The 23,629-nt window shown below is 51.6% G+C and overlaps 1 protein-coding gene across 2 annotated transcripts; it reads left to right on the top strand.

The window, feature by feature from the left end:
- The first annotated feature begins 1,740 nt into the window (after positions 1-1,740).
- On the top strand, positions 1,741-23,391 carry Nsg1 (neuronal vesicle trafficking associated 1). 2 transcript variants are annotated; one of them, XM_021162415.2, is made up of 5 exons: positions 1,741-2,256; positions 2,615-2,769; positions 5,896-6,012; positions 16,885-16,995; positions 21,710-23,391. In XM_021162415.2, the coding sequence occupies exons 2-5, from the start codon at positions 2,641-2,643 to the stop codon at positions 21,908-21,910; spliced, it is 558 nt and encodes a 185-aa protein (XP_021018074.1). In that variant the 5' UTR covers positions 1,741-2,256; positions 2,615-2,640; the 3' UTR covers positions 21,911-23,391. The 2 variants fall into 2 exon arrangements, with proteins under 2 accessions (XP_021018074.1, XP_021018076.1); XM_021162417.2 differs by having other exon boundaries at positions 1,909-2,348.
- The last annotated feature ends 238 nt before the right edge of the window (positions 23,392-23,629 follow it).

Genomic DNA, 23,629 nt, shown 5'->3' with positions numbered 1-23,629 from the left:
ATGCTGACTTTTTCAACATAGTACTTCACCGAATCCTTGATTTCCCCAGAGATATCTTCATCTCCTTTGGAAATTACTTGGGCGCCCAAACCACTGCATCCTTGATGTCTGGAGTGAGTTGAATAATGGTCCCCTAAAGATCTGCCCCAGTCCTGATCTTGGGAATCTGTGAGCCTGACTTTATATGGCTCAGTTGTTAACACACGCAGCCACTGATGTGACTCACTTAAGACACCAGAGTGAGCAGACCTCAACTCAGCAATGAGGTGAGACATACAAGGTAGAGGGAAGGGCTATGCTGGGAGTGACGCAGACATAGGTTGGAGTGATGTGGCCATACGCCAAGCACTGCCTGTTTCACCAAAGCCAGAAGAGGAAGAGGTTCTTCTGGGGAGCCTCCAGAGGGGGTAGGGCCCTGTCCACATCTTGACTGTGGACCTCTGGCCTCCAGTGCTTTGGATACATTTCCATTCTTTTAGAGTTGCTAGTTTGTGGGTCATGTGTTCCAGGAGTGACAGGGAGTGAATATGCTGTCTCTGCATTCTTCCTACTTGGACATACATCCTCTCCTTGAGCATGCTCCCTTCTCTGACTCTCTGTCACATCTCCTGGTAGGAGCTGAGGCTTTGTCCTTGAAAGGTGGCAGTACGTCTTGCACACTTTGTGTTTCTGAGTCCTTCATGGGGTTCAGATAGAAGCAAAGAAAACCACACAGAAGTAATGTGCAGTCCCCAGGCCAGCAAGTCCTGGCATAACCCTGGCTGTCTAGGGGATAGCCTGATCCTGGGCTGTCTTGGAGGGAGAGGGTGTGATCCTATTGCTCTTGTGAGAATCCTGACTGCAGAGTAGGCTAGTGCCATGAAATGGCTGGAGACTCAGATGGAGATAAAGCCTTTGTCTTACACAAACTAGACAGTCTGACTGGTAGGCCCCCTGATGTCTGCAGGCTAGTGCCTGGGTGGTTTCGAACTTCTTTCTCAGCTGCCAAGAGGACAACCTGATGTCACACAGGTGTCTTCAAGCCCTTCCCTCTGCCCGGAGAAGCCTAGAAAGGCACCCCAGAGGAGACTCTGGACCCTAGCCAGGCTGACCTGACTTGACTCAATGGCAGCCTGGACCCTGTCAAGGCCTGGGCAGAGAAACCCAGGCAAACCTCCCCCACCCTTTTAAAGAAGGGGCCCTCCTGGAGAATTTGGAATTTGGACCTATATAGGCTGCTCCTGAAGGTTTCTGTTATTCTCCAGGGTTCTCTGGGGAACAGAATTATGGCCGCAGATGGTGAGGCGCTGCTCCTCCTGCGCCGGCCCTCAGCCCTACTCCTTTTGTAGCTTCGCTTTCACATCCAAGTAGTGTTCCCTATCCTGCATCCTGCAAGCAAGGCCGGCTAGAGGTCTGTAAAGTGCAGTGGCCTTCGTCGGGGTGGCCGCCTGGGGCACCGGTCAGCCTAGAACCTCATTCTTCCTTTTGGGTCTCTATGCTATCCATGCGGACTGCAGCTACGGTCGGGAGATTCCCACCTTCCCTTCCGCCTTGACCACAGACAGTTTTGGCTAGCCTGCCTCTTGCTCTGAACACCTGGCCTCTTGTTCCCACACTCTAGGCATGCATCCCTAGTGGGACAGCACTACCTCACATCCTGCAATCTCCCTCTTTTTATAGGGACCCGCCCTCATTTTCCTTCTCTCTCCCACCTAGCCTCACACTAAGGGCCACTGAGGTGTATCACCTACACTGTCCTCCGAAAATCTTTGTCGTCCTTCAGATCTGATTGACAGTGGGCCGGCACCTTGCCTTCATCCACCTTTGGGGCTCCCTGGCTTCCCATTATCTCCTCCTCCCTCCTTCCCTTCCTTCCCCCCAACTCCCCGCACTCGGCCGCCGCCCCAGGGTTGCACAGCCCGCTCGGGTATTCCCTTAGTCGGGCATTGGGAGTCTCAGGTTCTCCTTCCTCCGGTCGGGGAGCGCGCGGGGTCCCCGGGGGACCCCCACCGCAGCCGCGTGCTCCTTTGTGCGACCGATCCGCGCGCGGGCGGCGCTGCGTCAAGGCGGAGGCGCATCGGCGCGGCCCCACGCGCACTCCCGCGCGCGGCCCCCGGGAACGGCAGGAAGGAGGCGGCGCGCGGAGGCGGGAGGCACAGAACCCAATCGCCGATCCCCCGGCCGCGGCGCCGCCTCCGCCATTGCTCTGCGCGGGAGCGGGCGACACTGAGCCTCGGAGCGCGCTTGGAGCCCAGATCTTCCGGAGCCGGGCGTGGGGTGAGTGCGGGTGGCGAACGGGGAGGGCAGAGGAGCATCTCTCAAGCAGAGGGCCGCGGGAGACCTGCAGGAGGCCAGTGCCACCCGACAGGGTACGCGTCCAGAAAGGCTGGGCACGGGTAGCGTCCCCTCACCCGGCCGTGATGCGCCCTGCGGGATGGGAGTCTAGAAATGTTAGTCAATACCCAGCCTGAGACTGATCTGGCTAGATCGCCGCGTCCCTGCTACCTCTCTGGGGAGATAAGGCGGGGACGGCGGCCGCGGGGACAGCGGGTGGGTGTGCGGAGTCCTTCTGGCTGTGCCCCGCCCCGGTTGGGCTACGGCTCGTCCTGACCCCCGCGCGGTCCTCCCTCCGCAGGCCGCAGCCTCGTGTCTTTCGCAACCATGGTGAAGTTGGGGAACAATTTCGCAGAGAAGGGCACCAAGCAGCCACTGCTGGAGGATGGCTTCGACACCATTCCTCTGATGACGCCCCTCGATGTCAACCAGCTGCAGTTCCCACCCCCAGATAAGGTATGAGCCCCCCGACATTCCCGCGCTGCTGAGTGTGCACCCCTAAATCTTCGGCTGCAACTGAAACAAAAGAAACGCCTTGTGGCCTTGTGCGCGTTGAGAGGTGGAGGCGGGCTCAGCCAGGAGGAGGAAGGCAGGGAGAGCACGATGTATCCTCGTGATTATGGGTTTGGTGATGCTGGAGACCCCCCTCCCCCGCCTTAGATGACACCTTTGTCTCAGCAAGACTCCTCAGTGGAAGTCCCCCTCTTGATTTGGGGGGAGTCTTGTGAGAGCGTTGCTTGTTGGTATGGGGGGTCAGGAGTGATCTTAGGGAGCTAGCTGGTCCTTGTGCTGGGTTTCAGCTCCACTTGCCTCACTGGGTGTGTGCTGATTCCTCTTTGTTCCTTTTGTGACATCTCCAGATCTGAGCTCAGCAATGCTAGTGTAACCAGGACCATCTTTATCCTGATGGTATCCCCCCCACCCCGACTTAAAGACTCCTTTCTTAAACACCACATCCAGCGGGGCATCGTTTTCAAGCCATAACGTTTAAAAGCAAATTCTACCCTTGAAGTAGATGACAGCATTACCGCATGCTCATGTAAAGCTACACGCCCTTTATCGACAGTCCCAACACACAAAGGAGCTTGGACACTATTCCTGAATGCTTTACATTTATTGTCTTCATTTCTTTCCCGATAACGAGGCTCTGGCTCCAGGCTCTGTGTTCATTGGGCAGCAGTAGAATGGGGTATAGAAGGGACCTGCAGTGGGTCTTCAATGGTGGCTCTCAGGGGCTTCTTTCACAAATCCCCAAATTTGGGTTCTTCCCAAGGTGATTTCATCCCCCTAATTTTATTGTCTGTTTTTTTTTCCCCAAGGGTGGGGTGGGGAGATGGCAACATGGGAGCAGAGAAGGGGCTGCCAGCAGGTGTTTCCCTTTGGGAAAGGAAAATCAGCTGTTCATACACGGAGTGGCATGAACTTGTGTACCCTGTGCCACAGCTGTTGGTCCAGACTGGCCGTCATAGGAGGAACGGAGCTGTTGAGTCTTTGACCTCCACCCTATGGTCCCTATCTCCCGAACCCTCCTGCCTTAATACATGCAGCCAAGGAGCACTAGAAGCCTGTGCCAGGATCTCTGTGTCCTAAAGCAGCACCTCTATCAGGCGATCCCTCTGCTCGGCCTCAGCATCCTCTTTTTACCCTCAGTGTGATCCGTTCCAGAACTGCCTGCCTGGCATGGTCGGCTCCAGGGAGGAGAGCTTCAGGCAGCTCCCACATTCTGCCAGTCAGTCCTGTTTCTCAGAAGTAGGCTAGGTGGTTCTGTAAGCTCCGGAGTCTCTCCTCTCTTGAGGTAACTGATGGTGATGCTCTAGAGAAGGGTATCCCTGTGGGAACTGGTCCGTGGGCTAGAAGGCTTCCAAAGTCACCAAAGAGGAGACAGATTCTCAGAGTTCACCAAATGCACCCAAGGTCATCATGCTGAAGGTCACCGGCCTCCCAGAAGTTTCTAGCCTTGCTGCTGAGTCCACTCTGCTTATAACTGGACACCTCTCACACTTGACACGATTCAGGGAGGTGAGGGATGTGATTTTTGAGAGTCAGGTTGCACCCACCTGAGAATATGCACCGGTGCTGAGGGCTGCCATTCACATCAGGAACACAGCCTTGTCTGACATCAGTTAGCTACACTTGCCATACCAGGCTCGGTCCTGTGCACTTCACAGGTTAAACTTCAACATGCCCACATGGCTGGGAGGTAGCCACTACCACTGCCCTCCCTCATTTGACAGACACAGCAGTGAAGGGCTAGACCGGAGAGTTTAACAGACCTGTCCAAGGTCACCTGACAGTTTGTGGTAGACACAGTTTGAATTTAGGTGGGCTAAGTGACCACAGATGTCCTCACTCTTACAGTTCCGGATGACATGGGCCTTATAGCTTCCAGGTGTGAATAAGACATGAAGAAGCCTTCTGTACTCATGATCAAGTAGATCCAACAATGTGCTCAAGGTCACAAGGCTACATGGGCACCGCTGGCATGTGAGGATGGCAGGCCAGTACTCAGTGTTGCCTTGGAATATAATGCCTTGAAGGGGTGGATACCCCTCTGTCTCCTTCAGGAGACTGGCATGCCGGAAGTAAAACTTGATAGTATGCACTGAAGCGCAGGGCTCTCTGGCTCAATGACAGCTATAGGCTGCTTTCACTAAGACCACTCTTGAGGCTGGTTCCACAGGTCATGGCTGGAATGGAGAGTCTGGGGCCTGTCCTGAGTCACTCAGTTCCCCTTGTCCTGTTGTCAGAACAAGTGGGTGTCTCCTAAACCATGGAACAATGAAGGACATCCTCCCTACAGGGGAAGTGTAGTGGGTGGTTGGTTCTCTCCTAGCCCGTAGCCACTCCTGGGCACCTGCTCTTCGGAGTAAGTTTGGGGATTAGAGGTTAGTAACCCCTTGGCCTCACTCTCCCTGTCTAAGGGAAACAGAAAGGCAATGGGTCTCCCAACAGATGTAGAGCTGGAGAAACCAAGATGGGAATGTCCCCATAGCATGTGTTCCCAAGTTGGTGTCAAGTTGGCAGGGCTGCAGGGAAGTTTGTGCAGGGCAGATGAATGGGTTCCCAGGTTCCCAGGAGAGAGTGGTTGGGGTAGAAGGAAAAGAGAGACCCTTCAGTGCTCTGCAGTCCAAGAAGCTCCCAGAGTGGTTTATTTCCTGTCCCTAGTTCTTAGATGCTAGGTGGTTGTGTTCACATCCCTCCCAGTGACAGGCCATGTCCAGCAGCTGGGTAGCACAGAAGCGCCAGTAGGAGAGTAGAGGTGTCTTCTCCATACTCTGGGCCTGGGCTCTTCTCCAGTGGGCGCTCTGTCTGCCAGGCATTATTCCTGTGGCCTTGGCCAGTGAGCATCACCTCTCTGTCCCCCAGTTCTGTATTTTCCCTGGGGCTGCTAATAGAACCACGAATAGGCAATGTCTCTGAAAACACCTGCATGGAGAGTTCTCAGTGAAAGTTGTTCTCACTGCCTGGAGGAATGGTGGGTATCTCTAAACTTGACAGTCCCAGATCCACCTGCTCAGGGCAGATGTGTCTGAACACATCTGGCTTACCGCTGACCATGTACCTCTCTGTTTCCTGGCTAAGGTCGTGGTGAAAACTAAAACTGAATATGAACCTGATCGCAAAAAAGGAAAAGCGCGTCCTCCCAAGATAGCCGAGTTCACCGTCAGCATCACCGAGGGTGTCACCGAGAGGTTTAAGGTGAGTGGTCCAGGCTGAGCTGCTGCCCTGAGGCCAGGAGGCATCTGCCAGGCTGCAGAGAGGTCTTTCAGAGGAGCAGGAACAGGATGTGATTCTACTTATCCAGGCTCTGCAGATCCAAGAGTTTCCAGTCCCAACCTGGTGGTTCTCCATGGCTTTTGTTCGTTTGTTTTTTTAAGTTTTTCCTTTTTCCTCGTCCTCCAAAATAATCAGATATTATTTATTTTTATAACAGTGAAAGCCTACCCATGAACCTACCTTTAGGCAAAGGCAATAAATGTGAACAGATATTTGCAAAACATGGAAATATTTGCCTGACAGTTGTAGGAAGGAAGCAGACAGCCCAAGACACTTATACCTACTTACCCAGGCAGGGCTCTGTACCTATGCAAGCTCCTCCAAGGGCTGTCACATGAACAGGGTTCTCTCCTACATTCCACCTCATGGGGATGGGGTGGATACTGCTCTTTGGGTTGGTCTCCCATATGAACTAGGGTTGGTCTCTAAACCTGTCTTCTGTAGTTCTTGGGTGCTAGGCTCTTCTGCATCCCACCTCATGGGGCAGGGGACTGCAGGCTCATTGGTTCCAGCTCTCTATGGCAGAGCCATGACCAGAGTCTGCCTGGCTACAGAACCCATGTGTTCAACCTCCAATCCTTTTTCACCCTCTGCTACCTCCGGCAATGGCTGCTGAAAGGGCTGAAGTGCCAGTGAGCTCTGGTGGGAGGAGCCTTCCTCACCACAAGGGTGCATGTCCTCTAAACTGCTGAGGAACAACCTGGGATGTTGGTAACCTGGCAACCTCACTCTTCAGGAAAGATGTAAGAGAAAATAGAAATGGTGCCTGAGGCCCAGATTCAAAGGGGTTAGTTGGAAGCCATCCCCAGACCTTAATATAAGTGGTCTTGGATGAATGGACGGTCATCCACTAGGATGTATAAGCAACCTATTCATGGGTGTCCCAGTGTAGATCCATACTCTTGGCACATTGTAGAGCATCTATGTTTTCTCTTCTTTAGTTCTTGGGTGATCGTGGGAATTACAGAAGACAGGATTGGGAACCAACCCTAGTTCATAGCTGCAAGGGAATCCAGCAAAGCAGAGTAGTTTCATGGAGTTTGTAATACAAACTCCCTTCTGCTTCCTGTTGCCTCTCACTGCTGTCTAGGTCTTCCTGGAACAGTGGGTTCCATGAGTGTCACTATCCTCTATGCCCCTGGTGATGCTGGTCAGTGAGTGGTGTGGTACCCAGGTATTCACTCCATCGGTTGAGTGTCTGTGTGCCAGGCTGTTCCCTCTGGTGTTCTTGGTTTGTGTTTTTCTCATATGCTTACCTGAGGCACGTCCCTAGGCCCCTTGCCTAAGGCACAGGCGATACATCTGACTTTTCCAGCCTCCTTCCTCTTCCCTGCTGGTAATGGATATGCTTTTCCAATAGGGGCCTGAGGGGCAGAAGTGCAGAGGTCTATGTCTGCGTCCCTGTGGGTATGGAGGGGTGTCAGGTATGCTGAGCTGCTCTTCCTGGATCAAGGGGTGGCTCTTAACATGTTTGAGGTTCGTGACCAGTATTAAGATGGATTGACTTGAGGCCAGCATCTCTGTTCTACTATAGGATCAGCATGGTTGCCATCTGTTGACATTTTTTTGCCCATCAGCATCATGGGTACTTGGGATCAGGTACAGGAGCAGACTTGAATGTCAAAGCCACACTGTCTGAATGTCATCTTGCTTGATCATGTCCTGGTTTCTTGTGTCTGATTGGATTTTTTGTCCCCATCACAGTTGTGTGGTAGCCAAATATCCTCTCCATCTGTTGAGTGTCTCCGTGTGCCAGGCTCTGTCCCCTTTGGTGTTCTTGGTTTGTGTTTTTCTCACATGCTCACCTGAGACGGGTCCCTAGGTCCCTTGCCTAAGGCACAAGTGACGCAAATTTGGCCCCAGGGCTCTAGGCAGTCATGGCTGGGCCTCTGCATGGTTACCTGGTTTCTGTTGCCCAGAACCTTAGGGCTCAGAAGACTCAGGAAGGCCTCAGACAGTCTCTGCCATCCCACTGGCAGGCTGCTGGTCTCAGGAGGCCTACCTCACCTCTCTTGCTTTCTCCCGGGTGTCTGGGAAGATACTGGATACAGTGGGGACTCACTAAAGGATTGCTCTGCACTGCAGTGTTGCCTGGTCTCACACACGGCCATCAGTGTTTCCCTAAGCCTAGCTTCTGTGCCTTCTTTATGACTCACCCCCAGGATGGCTGGGACTCCCCTCATCTTGGGTTCTAAAACTGGCACTTCCATTATGAAGGCCCAGGATTCTGAGCTCCAGCCCCGGGCAGGAATCTGTCCCCCTCTCTCTCCTTTCACACTGAGGCTTGCAGAGATGAGCTTATCCCCAGTTCCTGCTGCCCTCTGTCAGGAGGTGGTGCTTCCAAAGCAAGCTTTTTTTCTTGTTGATGCCGCAAATGATTCAGGAAGTACGATGCCATCCCTCTCTCCATGTTAATCAGGTGGAGACTGAAACAGAACTTGAGCTCAGGAAGCCCACTCTTGGGTTGTGGCATTGGAGGGCACAGGTTTGCAAGGATGTCATTCACCATTTCCTCTGCTAACTTAGACCCTGTCCTACAACTACGCACTGCTGCCTTGACCCCCTGTCCCCCCAGCCCCTGCCCCCCACCCCCAGAACCTGGGTCTCCTTCCTGCTCTAGCTTGTCAGCAGAGCCGGATGGCACCCCTGACAAGTGTCTTTTTTCCTCTGATGTCTTGTTTCTGTGTCACAACTCCCAGCCCCACCCCCTCTAGCTGTGCTCTTTTAAGAAGCTGGACTAGTCTATACCTCTCTCTGGGCATGGACCCTGTGATCTGATATCCCAAGCAGGCACTGAAGAATTGGCCTCATGAAGCAGAGGCCTCTTGACCTGGCTCATGACCTTGAAAAAAGAAACCAGGCCCTAGCAGTCTCCTGAGATAGGAATATTGGCCAAAAATGAAGGTGTAGGGCCTGTGTGTGCAGACAGCTCTTACGTGTAGCCTGTGCCAACACTGTCAGAGTCCTCGATACCATCTCTCTGGCGCTTACCGCACTCTCAGTAAGAGCTGGCTAAGTGATTGACTCATCTATCATCCTGGTAGACTCCTGTGGAAGGGTTTGGCATGATTTCTAGGGTGTCCCTGTAGGCTCCTTAACAGCCAGGTAGCTCTCTCCCGATCTAGTCTTATTACTGGGCCACGGATGGAATGTGCTCTCTATAGGGGACACTTGGACACTATAGTTGCCACAGGGCCAGCAGATGATCAGCCTTAGTCAGGAAATGGCAGATGCAGGGTAGGATCCCCGCAACTCAGCTGCAAGGACTGGTTCCTCTGAGCACACTGAGGTGAGCAGTGTCCCGAAGGCACTGGAGGCCGACTTAGAGGACTGACCCATGTTCTTAGGGCATCTCTTGCTTTTGTCAGCTCTGAGATGCTTCGAAACTAGAAAGCTAGTTCCTTACATGGACCATGTAAGGTCCATAAGGACCTTGGGAGTTCTGTAAGGTTCCACCCAGGCAACATACATCTTAGCCAGCTCCACTTTTGGATTAGTGTCTCCTGAGGTTCTGTGCTTTTCTTAATGGAGGGCATCGCCTGGCACAGCGGTAGAGACATTTGGAGGGCTGGAGCCCTTTAGAGATGCTAAGATTGCTCACCCTTCTGGAAAGTTCTCTTGGCCTTTAAGACTTAGTGATCTTTTCCATGTCCCTGAGTGCACACACACAATAGGCCCCGTGCCTGCGTGCATAACAGCACCAGCTGGCTAAAGGTTGGGGGGGGGGCTTTTCTGAACATGGGGGTTTGGGGAAGGAACAGGATATCTGGAATCAGGGAATGCCCTCTGAGTCTCCCACCAGGGGCTGATTATTCACGGTGAGGGTAGGAACAGCATACCATTCTGACGGTGGTAGTTTGGATCTTTTCTTCTTATGTGTGAGTCCATGGAAGGAGATCCTGTCTTTTAGACCTTGAAGCAGCAGATAAGTTGTGTGCACGTGTGAGCCTCTTTGTCCTTTATTTGTATTGTTAAGGTGTGCCCATCTCAACTTCAGAGGACACCCTTGAAACCAAATGTCTTTTCGCATTATTACACTGTGGTTATCACTGGAGGGTTAATCTCTTGGCTGCAAGGTTGCTGGGTTGGTTGCTAGGTAACAGCTGGTGCAGGGGATGGGGGTAGGCTTCCTAAGATTGCTACACAGGGATAGCAGGATGAATCACCCTGTGGCAGCCAAAAGCCCAGGCTTCCAATGAGGCTTGAGTCAAGGGGGAGAACAGTCATTTAATTAATCAGAGGTGTTTTTACACTGAGAGTAAATGTAGGCTAGGATGTTGCTCAAATGAGCTAAACCCAAACATTAAAAAAACAAAACAAAACTGTGCTTTCTCATGTGTGCAGGTAGTGTGTAATGGGTGGTTGGGCTCTTCTTAATGTCTGGAAGACGGATGCTCCACAATGAGGCAGACCCAGGGAAGATTCTGCCAGGTTCTCTTCTGTTCCCTGTGCTTTGTGGCTGTCTGGTTGAAGAGGGCTGAGTCTCCTGAGGTCCACATCCTCTTCCTTTCCCATCCAGTTAAGGGTTTGGGGATGGAGCCACAGCCCTCTCTGGCACCGCCTTGAGAAATTCTAAGGCCAGCCCTGCACATGGCCACCTTTCAAGGGCAGCGAAGAGCTGGGAGGATATCTTAGGAGAGGCCACTTAAGGATGGTCCTCAGAGCTGGCAGCCGATGCTGCAGTGCAGGTGTCCCTTGGCATGCCGTTGCAAACGATTCTGTGGGTGGTTTGTTTCTTTCTCCCTCGTCCTTAATGACCTTGAGCTTCCTGTGTGCCTGCTCTGCACACTCTAATAATCCCCATGGCAGGTTCTAAGTCATCCTTGTTAACTGTTTATAAATGGTGATGCAATTGTTCTACATCCAGTAGAGTATGGGGGTGAAGGGTCTTCATTCATGGTAGCAAGAGAGACCTTAGAAACTTGTTTAAATGTCCTGATGACCCGCAGCTGGGACCACCCAGACCTGCAGCTGCAGAATCCATAGATTCTGGGTCTAGCTATAGAGTGGGGGGCTTCTTCTCAACTTTAGTATCACCTTGGGGTATGTGTCTGTGTTCTCTTCTCTATGATACCTAAAATATTTAGTTCTATAAACACTTGGAGGTTTCAAGATTCATTCTCCGAGAGATTTTTTTTCTTTCCTGTACTGCATTAGTCAGCAAAAGGTTTCTTTCCTTTCCCTTCCCCCTGAGGGATGGAGGACAGAGACCGTAAGTGACATAGCACCATCGACCTGCTCAGCCTGGGCCCTTCGTGGGCCTTGTTTTTCTTGCCCTTGATCTTCTGGTTAAGGAGTAGGCCCAAGGTCAGCTGTATCAGGGATGGACACAGGACTCAGACCCACATCTTAGGATACCCACCCGGTGTCAGTGTGGTTATGAGTGCCTCTCCCGCCGTTCCTGGCTGGGGTTCTGCTGGTTTGTGCCTGGTGGTAAGTGCTTCGAAAGCCAGTGGCTTGGCAGTTGGATGACTGTAGTAACCCTTGCATAGACTGTGATTCTTTGGTGAAAGGCAGAAGGCTAAGTGGGGGTAGGGGGGGAGATTCTGAGCAGCACTTGGCCAGCACTGGATATAAGCACCTTTCCCTGTTTGACTGTGATCACCCTGAGCCTCCTCTCCTCATCATCCTTACTGGGGTCACACCTAAACTCTCTCTTCCTCCTCCTCACTGGGTCACACCCAGAGCCCCCTCTCCTCCTTAGTCTCACCAAGGGACACACAGTCTTTTCCTCACTGTTCCCTTCCAGGAAACGCTCCTCAGGTCCTGCTGGCCTCCTGCACAGGGCTGCTCTGACTTGGGGATACCAGCATCCAGGGACCCACTCAGACTCTTGCCTTCTTCCTCTGGTCCATTAAAAATAGTGGTAGAATACAGATATAGAACTCACCATTTCAAAGTACAGTTTAGTGACATCGAACACTATAGTGCCAACTATCATATGGTCAAGTTCCAAAACATTTCATTATCTCAGAAGCTGACCCAGACATATGAAGCCGTGAGCCCCACCTCTCTACAGCCCCCTAACAGCCACTGATCAGTTTTCTGCTCCCACAGTGTCCTTTGTGGGACCAAACACTGTGCAAAGCTCTCATGTCTGACTTTTGCTCAGCATCACATGGCCAAGGTTCATTTGTTGTAGCATGAATCAGAACTTCATTCCTTTTGAAGGCCAAGTAATATTCTGCTGTGTGGACATACCACATTTTATTTATCCACTCAGCCATACTGTTTTTGTTTGTATAAACTTTTGCTTGAAGGTCTGGATTTCAGTCTTGTAGGGGAATAATGGTACCCACGAGTAGGACTCCTGGTTGCCCTGGTAATTTTTGTAGTTTATGTGTTGTGGAACTGCCACTGTTTCTTGTACCAGGGCCATCAGTTTTCTTTGCTATCATGGTTCCAGGGTCTCCTTTGGACATGGACAGCTCTTGGTACAGCCATTACAATGGTTGTGGTGTGGCATCTCCTTGTGGTGTGATTTGCATTTCCCTGATGCCTAGCTACATCAACCTGCTTCCTGGGGTCTTGGCCACACTGAGGACTTGTCTAGACTCCAGCTCAGTCAATGGGCAGTTCAGTCAGCTCGCTCATGTCCCCACTCCTGGCGGGCCCTGATGCAACTAGTCACCATGTTTTTGATACTGCAGGCCACTCTGATCTTCACCTCCCCTTTCTCTCACCTCCCAGTGAACTCTTTATCCCCTGGGGCCGATGCTCCTCCAGGAGGTCTCCAGAGTCCTCAGAGCTGCCTCTGTGTCCTGCCTCTCTTGTGACACTTCTTATTTGCCTGTACTGAGTTGACAGGAGGGTGATGCAGTGGAACCTGCAGGCTGCTCAGACAACTCTTGAGGTGGACACTTTGGCTAGCTCATGTCAGACCACCTGAGAAGGTTCCCGGATTACTTGGGGCTTCCTAAGTTGGGAGGAGGTAGGACCTTCTGGGCTGAAGGCACGTTGGTCTCACAGGCCTCTTCATAAAGAGAAAAGCAAATGGTGGCAGATTTGGTCTAGAGACATGTCTAGTCAGTCTGTTATGTACTCCTTGCTGTATTAATTTTTTTCCTTCTGATTTGACACACATTTGTCTGATTTGGAAATATGACGGTAGGTGGGCTTCATGGAAAGGCCTGAAATTCCAGTCAATTGTGAGGCCCGGGCAAGGGCAACTTAATAAGGCCTTGTCTCAAAATCAAAAGTGGACCCAGGCACTATATCTCCTGCACCTGGGAGAGAAGCGGCCCAGTGGGCAGCTCTCTGTGAGTCTACTTCTTTCTTGTCAAGGGAATCTCTGGGTTTTGTCCCTGGCTAAGAAGGGTAGGGGTTAGCCTGGTCTGGAAACCTGTGGCTCTCTAGGTCTCCTCAGGATGTGAAGGAAAAAGCTATACTTGGTATGGCCCCATCCCGTGTGTGAGAATATTTATTTAATTAAATATAAATTTAATTAATACCTGGACCCCTGCAAGCCATGTTCATGCTGTGTCTGCTGAGTGGACAATTCTTGGGTTGGTTCTAGGTGCCAGAGGCCTGCCTAGGAAGTACTCATTGAGAGGTGGGCTGTGTGCCAGCCTAGGCTATGGTGGGGCTCCGGGGATCTGTTCCTTCACTCCACTCTCCCCCATGTCCCCATCTCTACTCCGTCCCTGAATTACCCTAACATTCTTAGGAAGACACCGATGAGGCGATGAAGGTCCACCTGGATAACCCAGGTTGTCTTCCCATCCCAAGATCCTTGGTAGGTTCCAAGGTTCTCAGTCCAGTTTGTGCTACTGAAACAATTCTGGGGATCTTTTTCTTTCTTTCTTTCTTTTTTTAAAGATATTTTCTTCATTTACATTTCAAATGCTATCCCCAAGGCCCCCTATACCTTCCCCTTGCCCTGCCCTGCTCCCCAACCCACCCACTCCCGCTTCCTGGCCCTGGCATTTCCCTGTACTGGGGCATATGATCTTCGAAATACCAAGGACCTCTCCTCCCATTGATGGTCGACCAGGCCATCCTCTGCTACATATGCAACCAGGGACACAGCTGGGGGGGGGGGCGGGGTGTACTGGTTAGTTCATATTGTTGATCCTTCTATAGGTTGCAGACCCCAACACTGGGGATCTTGCTGTTTGTTTCTTGTGTATGTGTGGAGGCAGGAGGGCAACCTCGTGTGTCATTCCTCTGGCCCTGGCCACCCTTTGATTGAGAGCAGGTTTCTCTCTGTCTTGGAAAATCACCGGTTATGTTAGGTTGAGTGGCCGTATCCTCCTGTCTCTGTCTTATCAGTCCTGGGATAACAAGCACATGGTTTTGTTTGTTTGAATGTGGAAAACCTTTATTGTGTGCAGAGGCAAAGCATTGTAATGGAGAGGGTCAGACCAGGAAGTTGGGGTGAGGCATGGGGCCAGGGACAAGCTGCCCCTTCAAAGCCCCCCTTTCCTCCCAAGTGCTCATTTGTTCTAACCAGGCCCCACCTCCTGAGAGTCTATTCAGCAATGAACTTGTCCATAGAGTAACTCACTGATAAAGCTGGCACCCATACAGTTACCTGCTCATCTCAGTAGCTCTACTGGCTGCTGACCAAGTCTTCAATAATAAGCATTTTAGGATAACACTTTAATATTCAAACCTAAATGGTAGCTCAGTAGGCCCCAGCCCCAGGTTACAGGCATTCTGCCCGTAAGCAGGACCCTCTGTTTGTGCCCATGGCTTCCACTCAGGCCAACCACAATACTTGGGCACCATTCAGCAATGTCCATTTATCATTCCTGATAGTCACTGTCACTGCTTTGGGTGGGGCTCCCATGACGTTAACACACAGCCATGGTTGAGTCTGGTTTGTGCTGGGCCTAAGCCATTGTGAAAAGCTTCCGTTTATCTTCCTTCATGGCCCCTCCCTGGCTCCTAGCTCCCCTGGTGTCCAGATGTCCCAGATGAAGGTGTTTCCTCTTTGATATCTAGGCCTCTGTCATGAGCCAAGTGTGACATCATGGTTTTTCAGCTTCTGCGTGGAGGCCGTAACACTAGGTTAAAAGGGCTTGGTGTGCCCACTGTGTGCCTGCCTGTGATCTCTTGCAGACCTCACCACAAACATCAGCCTGGGGCTGGAACCTCTGTTTCATAGATGAGAGGCTGAGGATGACAAGGGGTGCCCTTCCTCGACCATCTTCCTTCCAGCCCCTGCTTCGAAGGGCTGGCTCACCCGTGCCTTTTGGTTCCTCTATCCTACAGTTGATTGAAGGATGAATGGTTGGTGGTCTAACTCTCCTGGAGGTAGACTGTTTGTTCATCCTCGTAGAGAAAGCCTCAGGGAGACTCCCCAAAACTGGAGGAATTGTAGATGTCTGACTCAGACATTTTGTTCTGTGTTCTAGAATATTACCAGTTGTCTCATGGGTGTGTATATGTGGGGGAGGGGAGGAGGCCATGAAGGTCTCCTAACTGGGACACATGTTATTCCCTGGGGTCAGGCAGGAACTTATGACGTTACTTGGTGCCTGCCCATATATAACTGATGCTCAGAACAAGGCTGGGGCGTTCCAAACCCTCCCTGGGGTCCGAAGACTGGCCAGGGCTTTGAAGGGTAGGGAAATGAGAAGACACAAAATGAGTTTTGAAAAAGGTTGGGGTATCTGCAGGAGAAATATGTGTTGTATGGGTACTGTCTTCAAGGAAGGTGATCCAGGCCCATGCTTCTTAGCACAAATCCTGTGGCTGCCTGAACAAACCACTACAAGGCAGGGGAATGCCAGTTGTTCTCAGGTTTCTGGAGGCAAGAGAAGTCTGAAATTAAGTGTCTGTGGGACATGCTGTCTCGGAGTCCCGCTGTGGAGTTACCACCATCTCTGGGGCTGCTGCATGGTGGAGATGCATTGCTCTAGCCTCCATCCGCACACGACCTTCCCTCGAGTGTGTGTCTCTGCCTCAGTTCCTTTCCTATAAGGACACTGGTCAGACGTGACAAGCTGGTGACCTCATCTGAACACAACCCACGTGTAAGAGCTCATTTCCATCATGCCCTGGCTTTATGATTTTTTAATATTAAAAAACATTAATAGAGTATTAAAAATGAAAAATTAGTACAATATTAATTACGTGTGTGTGTGTGTGAGAGAGAGAGAGAGAGAGAGAGAGAAAGAGAGAGAGAGACAGAGAGAGAGAGAGACAGAGAGAGAGAGAGACAGAGAGAGAGAGAGAATGTCAGCTTTCAGGAGGAGTCAGTTTTCTCCTACTAAATGGGTCCTTGGGATTGAACTCAGGCCATTAAGCTTGGTGGCCTTACCCACAGTGGCCACCAGCCCTGCTATATTTTTTAGAATTTTGTTTTATTTTAAGGCAGGATCTCAAATAGTTCCGACTGGCCTTGAATTTACTATGTAGTTGGGAATGACCTTGAACTTCGGATCCTCCTGAGTGCCTGGGTTACAGGTGTGTAGCATCTCCTCCAGGACTCAGCCCTGTGGGCAGGAACAGTGAGAGGAGAGGCAGGCAGCTGGCTCCCTGGCGGGGTGGGTTCCTGCCAGGCAGTGTTTCTGGGTGAGGTGGCCTGGGTCGAGATCCTGCTCCAGCCTCACTTCTCGATCAAGGGCCCAAGAGCTTTCCACGTAGCCTGGGATGCTTGGAACACATGGTGACATGTGGATGTGTTTAAAAGACAGAGCCATACAAAATGACAGAGCCATACAAAATGACCAAAGGTGGTGCCTCAGGCTCTCTGCGCAGGTGTACAAACCTCTGTGTGTGTGACTGCTTGCACCTGTCAGTCAACTGTCTTCCTGCTCCCAAGGCGTTTCCTGCCTCTTCCCACAGGTCTCCGTGCTGGTCCTCTTTGCCCTGGCCTTCCTCACCTGTGTCGTCTTCCTGGTCGTCTACAAAGTGTACAAGTATGACCGCGCCTGCCCTGATGGGTTTGTCTTGAAGGTAAGGCCTTGCATGTCTACCCCACCTCCGGCCCTCAGGATGCCTTTGAACTCTTTCCTCCCCATCCTAGGGTCATATAGCGGCAGGCTGTGTACCTTCAGTGGGAGGAGGGTCCTCAATGAAGACCCTCCCTGGGCAGCTAGGCAAGTGGGCAAAGGAACCCCCTGGCTTGTCCCTAGGGAAGAGGTCCTCCCCCTAGGGCAGGGGGGCAGAAAGTGCCAAGCTGACACTTCCATTCAGTACCTGGCAGGAGTAGGGTGCAATGACCAAGAAGAAAATCCTGCCCCAAACCACACAAAGGGGACTGACTACCTGCCTACAGGTTGTTCTTGGGTTCTCCTGCGGTTCCGCTGAAGGGGCCATGTTGGCATCCGCACACATGGAAATGTTCTCTCTGCTTCTATGACTCCTTCCCATGAGCCTGATGTTGGCACAGATGCATTTACACAGAGGACTAAGGAAGCAAAACTGAAGGGAGGGAAGCTAGGGCAGAGGTAGGAGATGGAGCAGAGCAGAGGGGTGGCCCACTTGCTAGAGGCTTCCATGTCTCACTCACTCTGGATCTGAGCTTTCCAGAGCTGATGGGAAATGGTCCTGTGCAGGCTTTGGCACTGCTGAGATGTGAACGGAGCAGGCACTGAGAGTGTGTGCTTGCCTGCACCGCTTGTGGATCCTTGCTGGATGGATGGGTCTGGGTTTTGCTGATGAAACTGCAGTGCTCTGGCAGAGCAAGTTAGAAGAGCTGAAAGCTTACTTACCGCGGACAGGAAGGACCGCTTCTGCCTCTTAACACACTACAAGGTCCTTCAGGGCTTCTGCCTTTCAGCCCTTCCTTCCTCCTGCAGTGATTGTAGGATACCTGCCACATTTGAACGCTGGTTGCTCAGGGTGCTAAACTACACCCAGGAGCAAACATTCCCACTTTCCCGACGCCTTCAGGTTCAAGAAACATGAGTTGGGCAGGTGGGCAGGCATGTGTATACTGAGTGAGGACTTGGCATGGAGTATGGGAGTCTGCCCTTTCTAGAAGGTGGGCCACTGGGGCAGCTTCTGCAACATAGGGCAAAGTAGGAGATGGATAGAGTAGCAGGTGGACTGGGGTATCCTTGGTGGCATTTGGGAGAGTGACCAAAGTACAGCGAGATTGTACATTGCTCAGCACCCTGAGTTCCTAGCAAAGGCCCCAGAAAAAGGGGGTGTGATGATGCCGCCTTGGGTCACCTGGACATTGGGAGAGGCAGAATGTATGCTGACAGAAGAGGCTGCTGCAGTCAGTCAGGGAAGAGAGCGTCTGGATGGCTGGCACAATGGGGATGGAGAGGCAGACCAGTGTGACAGTGGATAGACAGGAAGACTGAATTAGGGAGGCCGGGAGGACCACCTGGCCTGATGCTGGGTGACTCAGGCTGACATCATAGAGGGCAGTGGTGCCTCTGTGGGAAACAGAATGGGTAGGAGATAGCTCCTTACTGTAGTCTCTAGGGTTGTGATGTGTGGGCACTCTCTGACATCTTGTTCCTTAGGTCCTTTAGCATGCAAGGCCTTGTGCTGTGAGAGTGCCAGACTGGACAGGAGCCCTTCCTGCAGCCTTTCTCCCACTTCTTCAAGGACTGGAAAGGGGGATATGTCAGGACAGAGTGAAGGTGCCGCTGCAGCCTAGAGGGTCTTGGTCAGCTGTAGAGTCCTAGCTGGCCTACGGAGCCATTTTCTTCTGCAGCGTAGGGGCTTCCTTGTGCCGGGCTAGGGTCAGGACACTCTAGACTACTCTGGAGGGTGCTTGGAGTGATCTTTTCTGTTTATCATCTTTGGCCACACCCTGGCTTCTTTCTGAGCTTTCTCACCCTGACTTTCATCCTTACAGCGAAAGCAGCCAGGCTGTGTGGCACATTGGCCCTATTTTAAAGATGAGGGGACCAGGGCTCTGAAACCCCACTTGAGATCTCAGCTGGGACTATGGTCTGAGCCCAAAGCTAGGTTTTGTCTGCAGCATTAGGCTTCAGGCAGTGCTAGCCCTTGGGGTGATATACCCTCTATTGCTTTATGGTCTCTTCTGAACTAGCTCTCAGCGCTCCCAGGACCCTGCAGGCATTTCTAATCTTTATACTTTTTTCTAGTGAGCTTCTGAGACCCCTCTCCATAGGCAGGGGCTGATCCTTTATATCATTATCTACCTCACCAGGGGTGAAAACACTTCTGAGGAGAGGCTTGAGGAATGACAGCCCAGAAAGGGACACCCAGGGCACAGTCTGAGCTGTTAGGGGTGTGGCCTTAAGGCACTTTAGAGGATCCCGAGTGCTCACTGGGCCCTGCACTCTTACCCTCATAACCTTTCCAGACCCCGCACTGATAACCCGCAAGCCCTGCATGCTGGCAGCTCTACCAGGATTCCTTACATTCCACTCTCTACCCCTCCTGAGGAGGCGGCCAGTCAGACCTTGGTGAGTGACCAGCAGGGCTAAGTTAATCATTGCCTGTGGATTAGGCTGTGCCAAGTTCTTAGCAACCTGCTGACCACTCCCCACAGTCCCAGACCCTACACCATAGCAGGCTCTGTGTGGAAGAAGATCTTAGGAGAGAGGGCTCACTCTGAAAGAACAGGACCCTCCATAAGTCGCTTCTAGATCTGCCCAGATGGCTGCTCTCCATGACCATAGCCTCCTTTCTCCACCAATGTCCTTCAGGCTCAGCCCTGTGGCACAAGCAGTAGCAGGGTGATGTCAAGTAGATCTGGATTCAGACGGTGATACTGCATCCCAGCTCTAGTGGCCTCTGGCTGAATAAGGATCCCGCTGCAGACTGAGTACCCTGCATCCTGGTTCCATTCACATCCACATGTGGCACACGTGCATGAATGTATGCACACACACTTGAGGCCAAAGCCAAAGTCTTGTGCCTTATGTCTCAATTACCTTTCCCTGTCCTCTTTTAGGATGGGGTGTCTCACTGAACCTGGCAGCCAGGGATTAGAGGTATGCCATCTCATGTTCCCACTGTGCAGTCTGAGCCACCCTGAGTGCTCTATCTCCACCTCTAAGGGTTGTGAGGAGCTGCTGCACCAGGAAGTATAGGTGGTCTGCACACATGAGGTCATGTGTATTAAGGCAGGAACTCAAAGTGCTGGCTGGACTGAAGATGCTGGTGGCAGATTCTAGAAAAGAACAGTTTGGACACATTGTGGGTAGAGACGATGGAAAGGTCTGTTTCACCTTCATGGCCTTGAGTTGGGTGGGGAATCGAGGATCAACACCCTGGATGAGTGACCCATCTGTAGTGGTAGGCAATGATGACAGGAGACCCCAGATGGAGGGAGCTGTGTTCCCATATCAGCTTGTATGGTTCTCCTATCTGCTTCATGAAGCCTCTCCACTTCTCTAGGCTCCACTTTTCTACCTATAAAATGGACTAAGTGGCATAAACCCCGCAGTGAGAGAACTGGCCTGAATTACTCTAAAGATCTAGGTGTAGCAAAATAGGAAGCCTGTGTGTGGGTGCACACGGCAGTCCCTTCCTTCACTGCAAAAGGAAGGAGAGAAGGCTTGAGATCTGCAGGACATTCTCTAGGGCAGGGCATCCAATTGGGTTGTCCCATGAACCTGCCCTTGGCTTTCAGACTCAGGCAACAGAAAGTTCCTAGGAACTACTGGCTGATATCTTGGGCTACCTGCCCACTACACTGGTGAGCTAACCTGGGTTTGGAGCTGGAGGAACTAGGTCATCTGAGAGGAGAGAACAACTCAGCATTGTGTGTCATGGGTGAAAACCAGAAGGGCTTTCTTCTACTTGGGCTGTGGCCTTGGCTGAGATGCTGGACTCAGATTCCACAGGGAGACACTTGGAATATAGATGGCCTCGGCACAGATCTGCTAAGCTACCCTAGGCTTAAAAAAGATGAGTGTCTGGGTCTAAAACTCTCAAATGACAATGACAGGTGGTAGCCAAGGTTTCCATCTCTAACTCAACTGTGGGGTCTTGGACTCCCATCTGTGCAGGCCTGGTGTGACAAGCTTTGGATGGCTAGACATGAACAAGGTCTTCAACAGGACGGGATACTTATTACTGGTATCAGAAGTCCAAATGGAAGGCAGTACAGGGAGTCAGTCATCTGGAGATCTGGGTCCATCTTTCCCTGCCCTGTGGCTTTTGGGGTTTTGTCCTCTGGACAGTCAGAGATGGCTGAGAAGGGGAGATGTGAACACAGGTGGGGATAGCTATTCTTTGGGAGCCAGCCCCAACTCTGCTTGTTACAACAATTCAGATTCTCTTGGCTTGGTGTTAGTCACATGGCCTTATAGGGCTATAAGGCAGGAAGGAGCTGGTTCTGTCCTCCTACCAGGGAGATCCTGAGGATTAAACCAGGGTGGTCAGGTTTGACAGCACGCACTGTTATCCACTGGGCCATCTCACTGCCCCCAAAGCAAGCCTTCCTCAGTGTTCTTCCTCTTACTTTAGTTAGCTTGTCTGTAGGTGTGTCCAAAGTGTCCTTGCTTCTAATAGATGAGTGTGAAGGGAGGCACACTGCCTGCTCCCCCTATCCTGGGAGCCCATCTTCTACACAGCTGTCCCTCTGAGGGCAGGCCCCACCCCTCTGTCCATGCTAGTGTTTCTTCTTGCAAGTTCAGGGAAAGGCTGAGGAGCTATTGGGGGACAGTAACTGCAAGAACACGCTGGCATGCCTTTGTAATTACTGCCATCTCCACGGCCTCCTGTTTTACAGAACACCCAGTGCATCCCAGAAGGCTTGGAGAGCTACTACACGGAGCAAGACTCCAGTGCCCGGGAGAAATTTTACACTGTCATAAACCACTACAACCTGGCCAAGCAGAGCATCACCCGTTCCGTCTCGCCATGGATGTCAGTTCTGTCCGAAGAGAAGCTGTCGGAACAGGAGACCGAAGCTGCAGAGAAGTCAGCTTAGCGAGCAGGGCAGGTTCCTTACCATGTGTCACTTGAAGGCAACAAGGGGACTTTGAGGGACATTTCATTAAATATAATTACCGATAATTTAGAGATTACTCATTTACGGTGCAATTGCTTCTGTTTGCTAATGCTGCTTTGCAAATAAAACTTGCTGCGGACCACCCACAGGCGTAAGAACAAGAGCATCTCAGCATTGCTTAGAGAGCTGGATGCCACTGTCCACACGCTGAGGAGTCTTCATTTAGCTCCTTCCCTGGGATTCACTGGATACTGTCAAAAGGTAATCTACACTGGCTATGCCAGGGGTCTGGCCGTCAGAACAGCGCGTTTGCTGGTTTCCTGTTTTCTTTTCTGCCCCTTTGCTATCTGCAGACCTTACTCCATAGCCATATCTAGAGTGATCCCATGCTTTTGCTGGTGGCAGTGCTGACTGTCAACATGCACTGTTGAGTGGCGCAGAGAAGGGGACGTGGGCACCACGATGCAGCCCTGCCAGGCAATTCTGGGAGGTTCTCTTTGGTATGTCCCCTGAGCAGAGCACAAGGATGGGGTGGGGAAGAGCTGGCTCTGGGCCAGGGGGTCGCCGAGCCTGTTTCTCTGTGGGTGGGCTGTCTGCTGGTAATGTGCTAGGTAGGAAGAAAGCCCACTGGCTCTTTTCTTTCCTGTTATGAATATATTTGCACGTACAGCCCTGAATGCAGGTGCAGTTTGGTTTTTTGTTTGTTTGTTTGTTTTGTTTTATTAGCCAGTGGGCAAAGTGAAATGTAATTTTGGGTAAGCCAGGGCTACTTTAGCTTTTCTTCTGTGAACAGATGTGACTCCTGTGCTGTGGGAAGGGGCAAGACGGCTGGTGGGGGGGCTGATGTGGCACCTTGCAAATAGAATATCTAAGTCCACAATCTTTGTAAGAAAAGTATGTTTATGTTTCAATCTGAATCTTGACATTAAAGTATATGTTTACAAAATCACCAGTAGGTAAACTAAATGTGTAAGACAATTAAATAGAGAAAGCTATTCCTGATTGTTCTCTTCCATGTTCTCAGAATGCGTTGTTTCTGGTGGGCATGTCAGAGGTCTCGGCGTTCTTTAGTAGGTCAGAATAAATGGCAAATACTCTAAGACCGCTGTGAACAAGCATGGTGGCCACCCTCAGCTCCACTGCTGCTTCCTGAGGTGTGCTACTGAGACAACATCATGTATTGTTGAGGTGTTCTAAAACAAAGGGCATGAGCTCAGCACAGGGGGAGGGGCCACACAGTCACGAGCTTGAAGTGCATTGGAAAGCTGCGAGGAATGCGCAAAGAGCAGTACACATGTGCCAAAACTTGTCTGTAGAGGGATCCGACTCATGGGCCGTGTGCGTACAGTAGGCAGGCCCTCTGTGTTTTCTAACGTAGCCCTTTACCCACTGTGAACTCTCCCGATGTAATTTCTCATTTTTACTCTACAAATAAAGAGCTCGTGGGTACTTAAGCCGCACACTGGACTGTCTGTACTCATGTGCTTCAGCAGGAACTGTGCAACCCAGGATACATCTGTACACAGATGTAGGCCATGTGCTACACACTTCTAGTTCTCAACAGGCAACCCCGTGGCCTCTTCTAGAGGGGCGAGTATGCAGGAACAAGAGCAGAAGGCCCACTCTTCTGAGGTCCACACCCTTCTTGGAACACAAATATCTGGGACCCAGTGGCAGGAAATGAGGCTTCGTGTGCCT

This window comes from Mus caroli, chromosome 5, assembly GCF_900094665.2.
Source record: "Mus caroli chromosome 5, CAROLI_EIJ_v1.1, whole genome shotgun sequence".
Taxonomy (NCBI): domain Eukaryota; kingdom Metazoa; phylum Chordata; class Mammalia; order Rodentia; family Muridae; genus Mus; species Mus caroli.
This window is presented reverse-complemented; position numbering and strand designations above follow the sequence as displayed.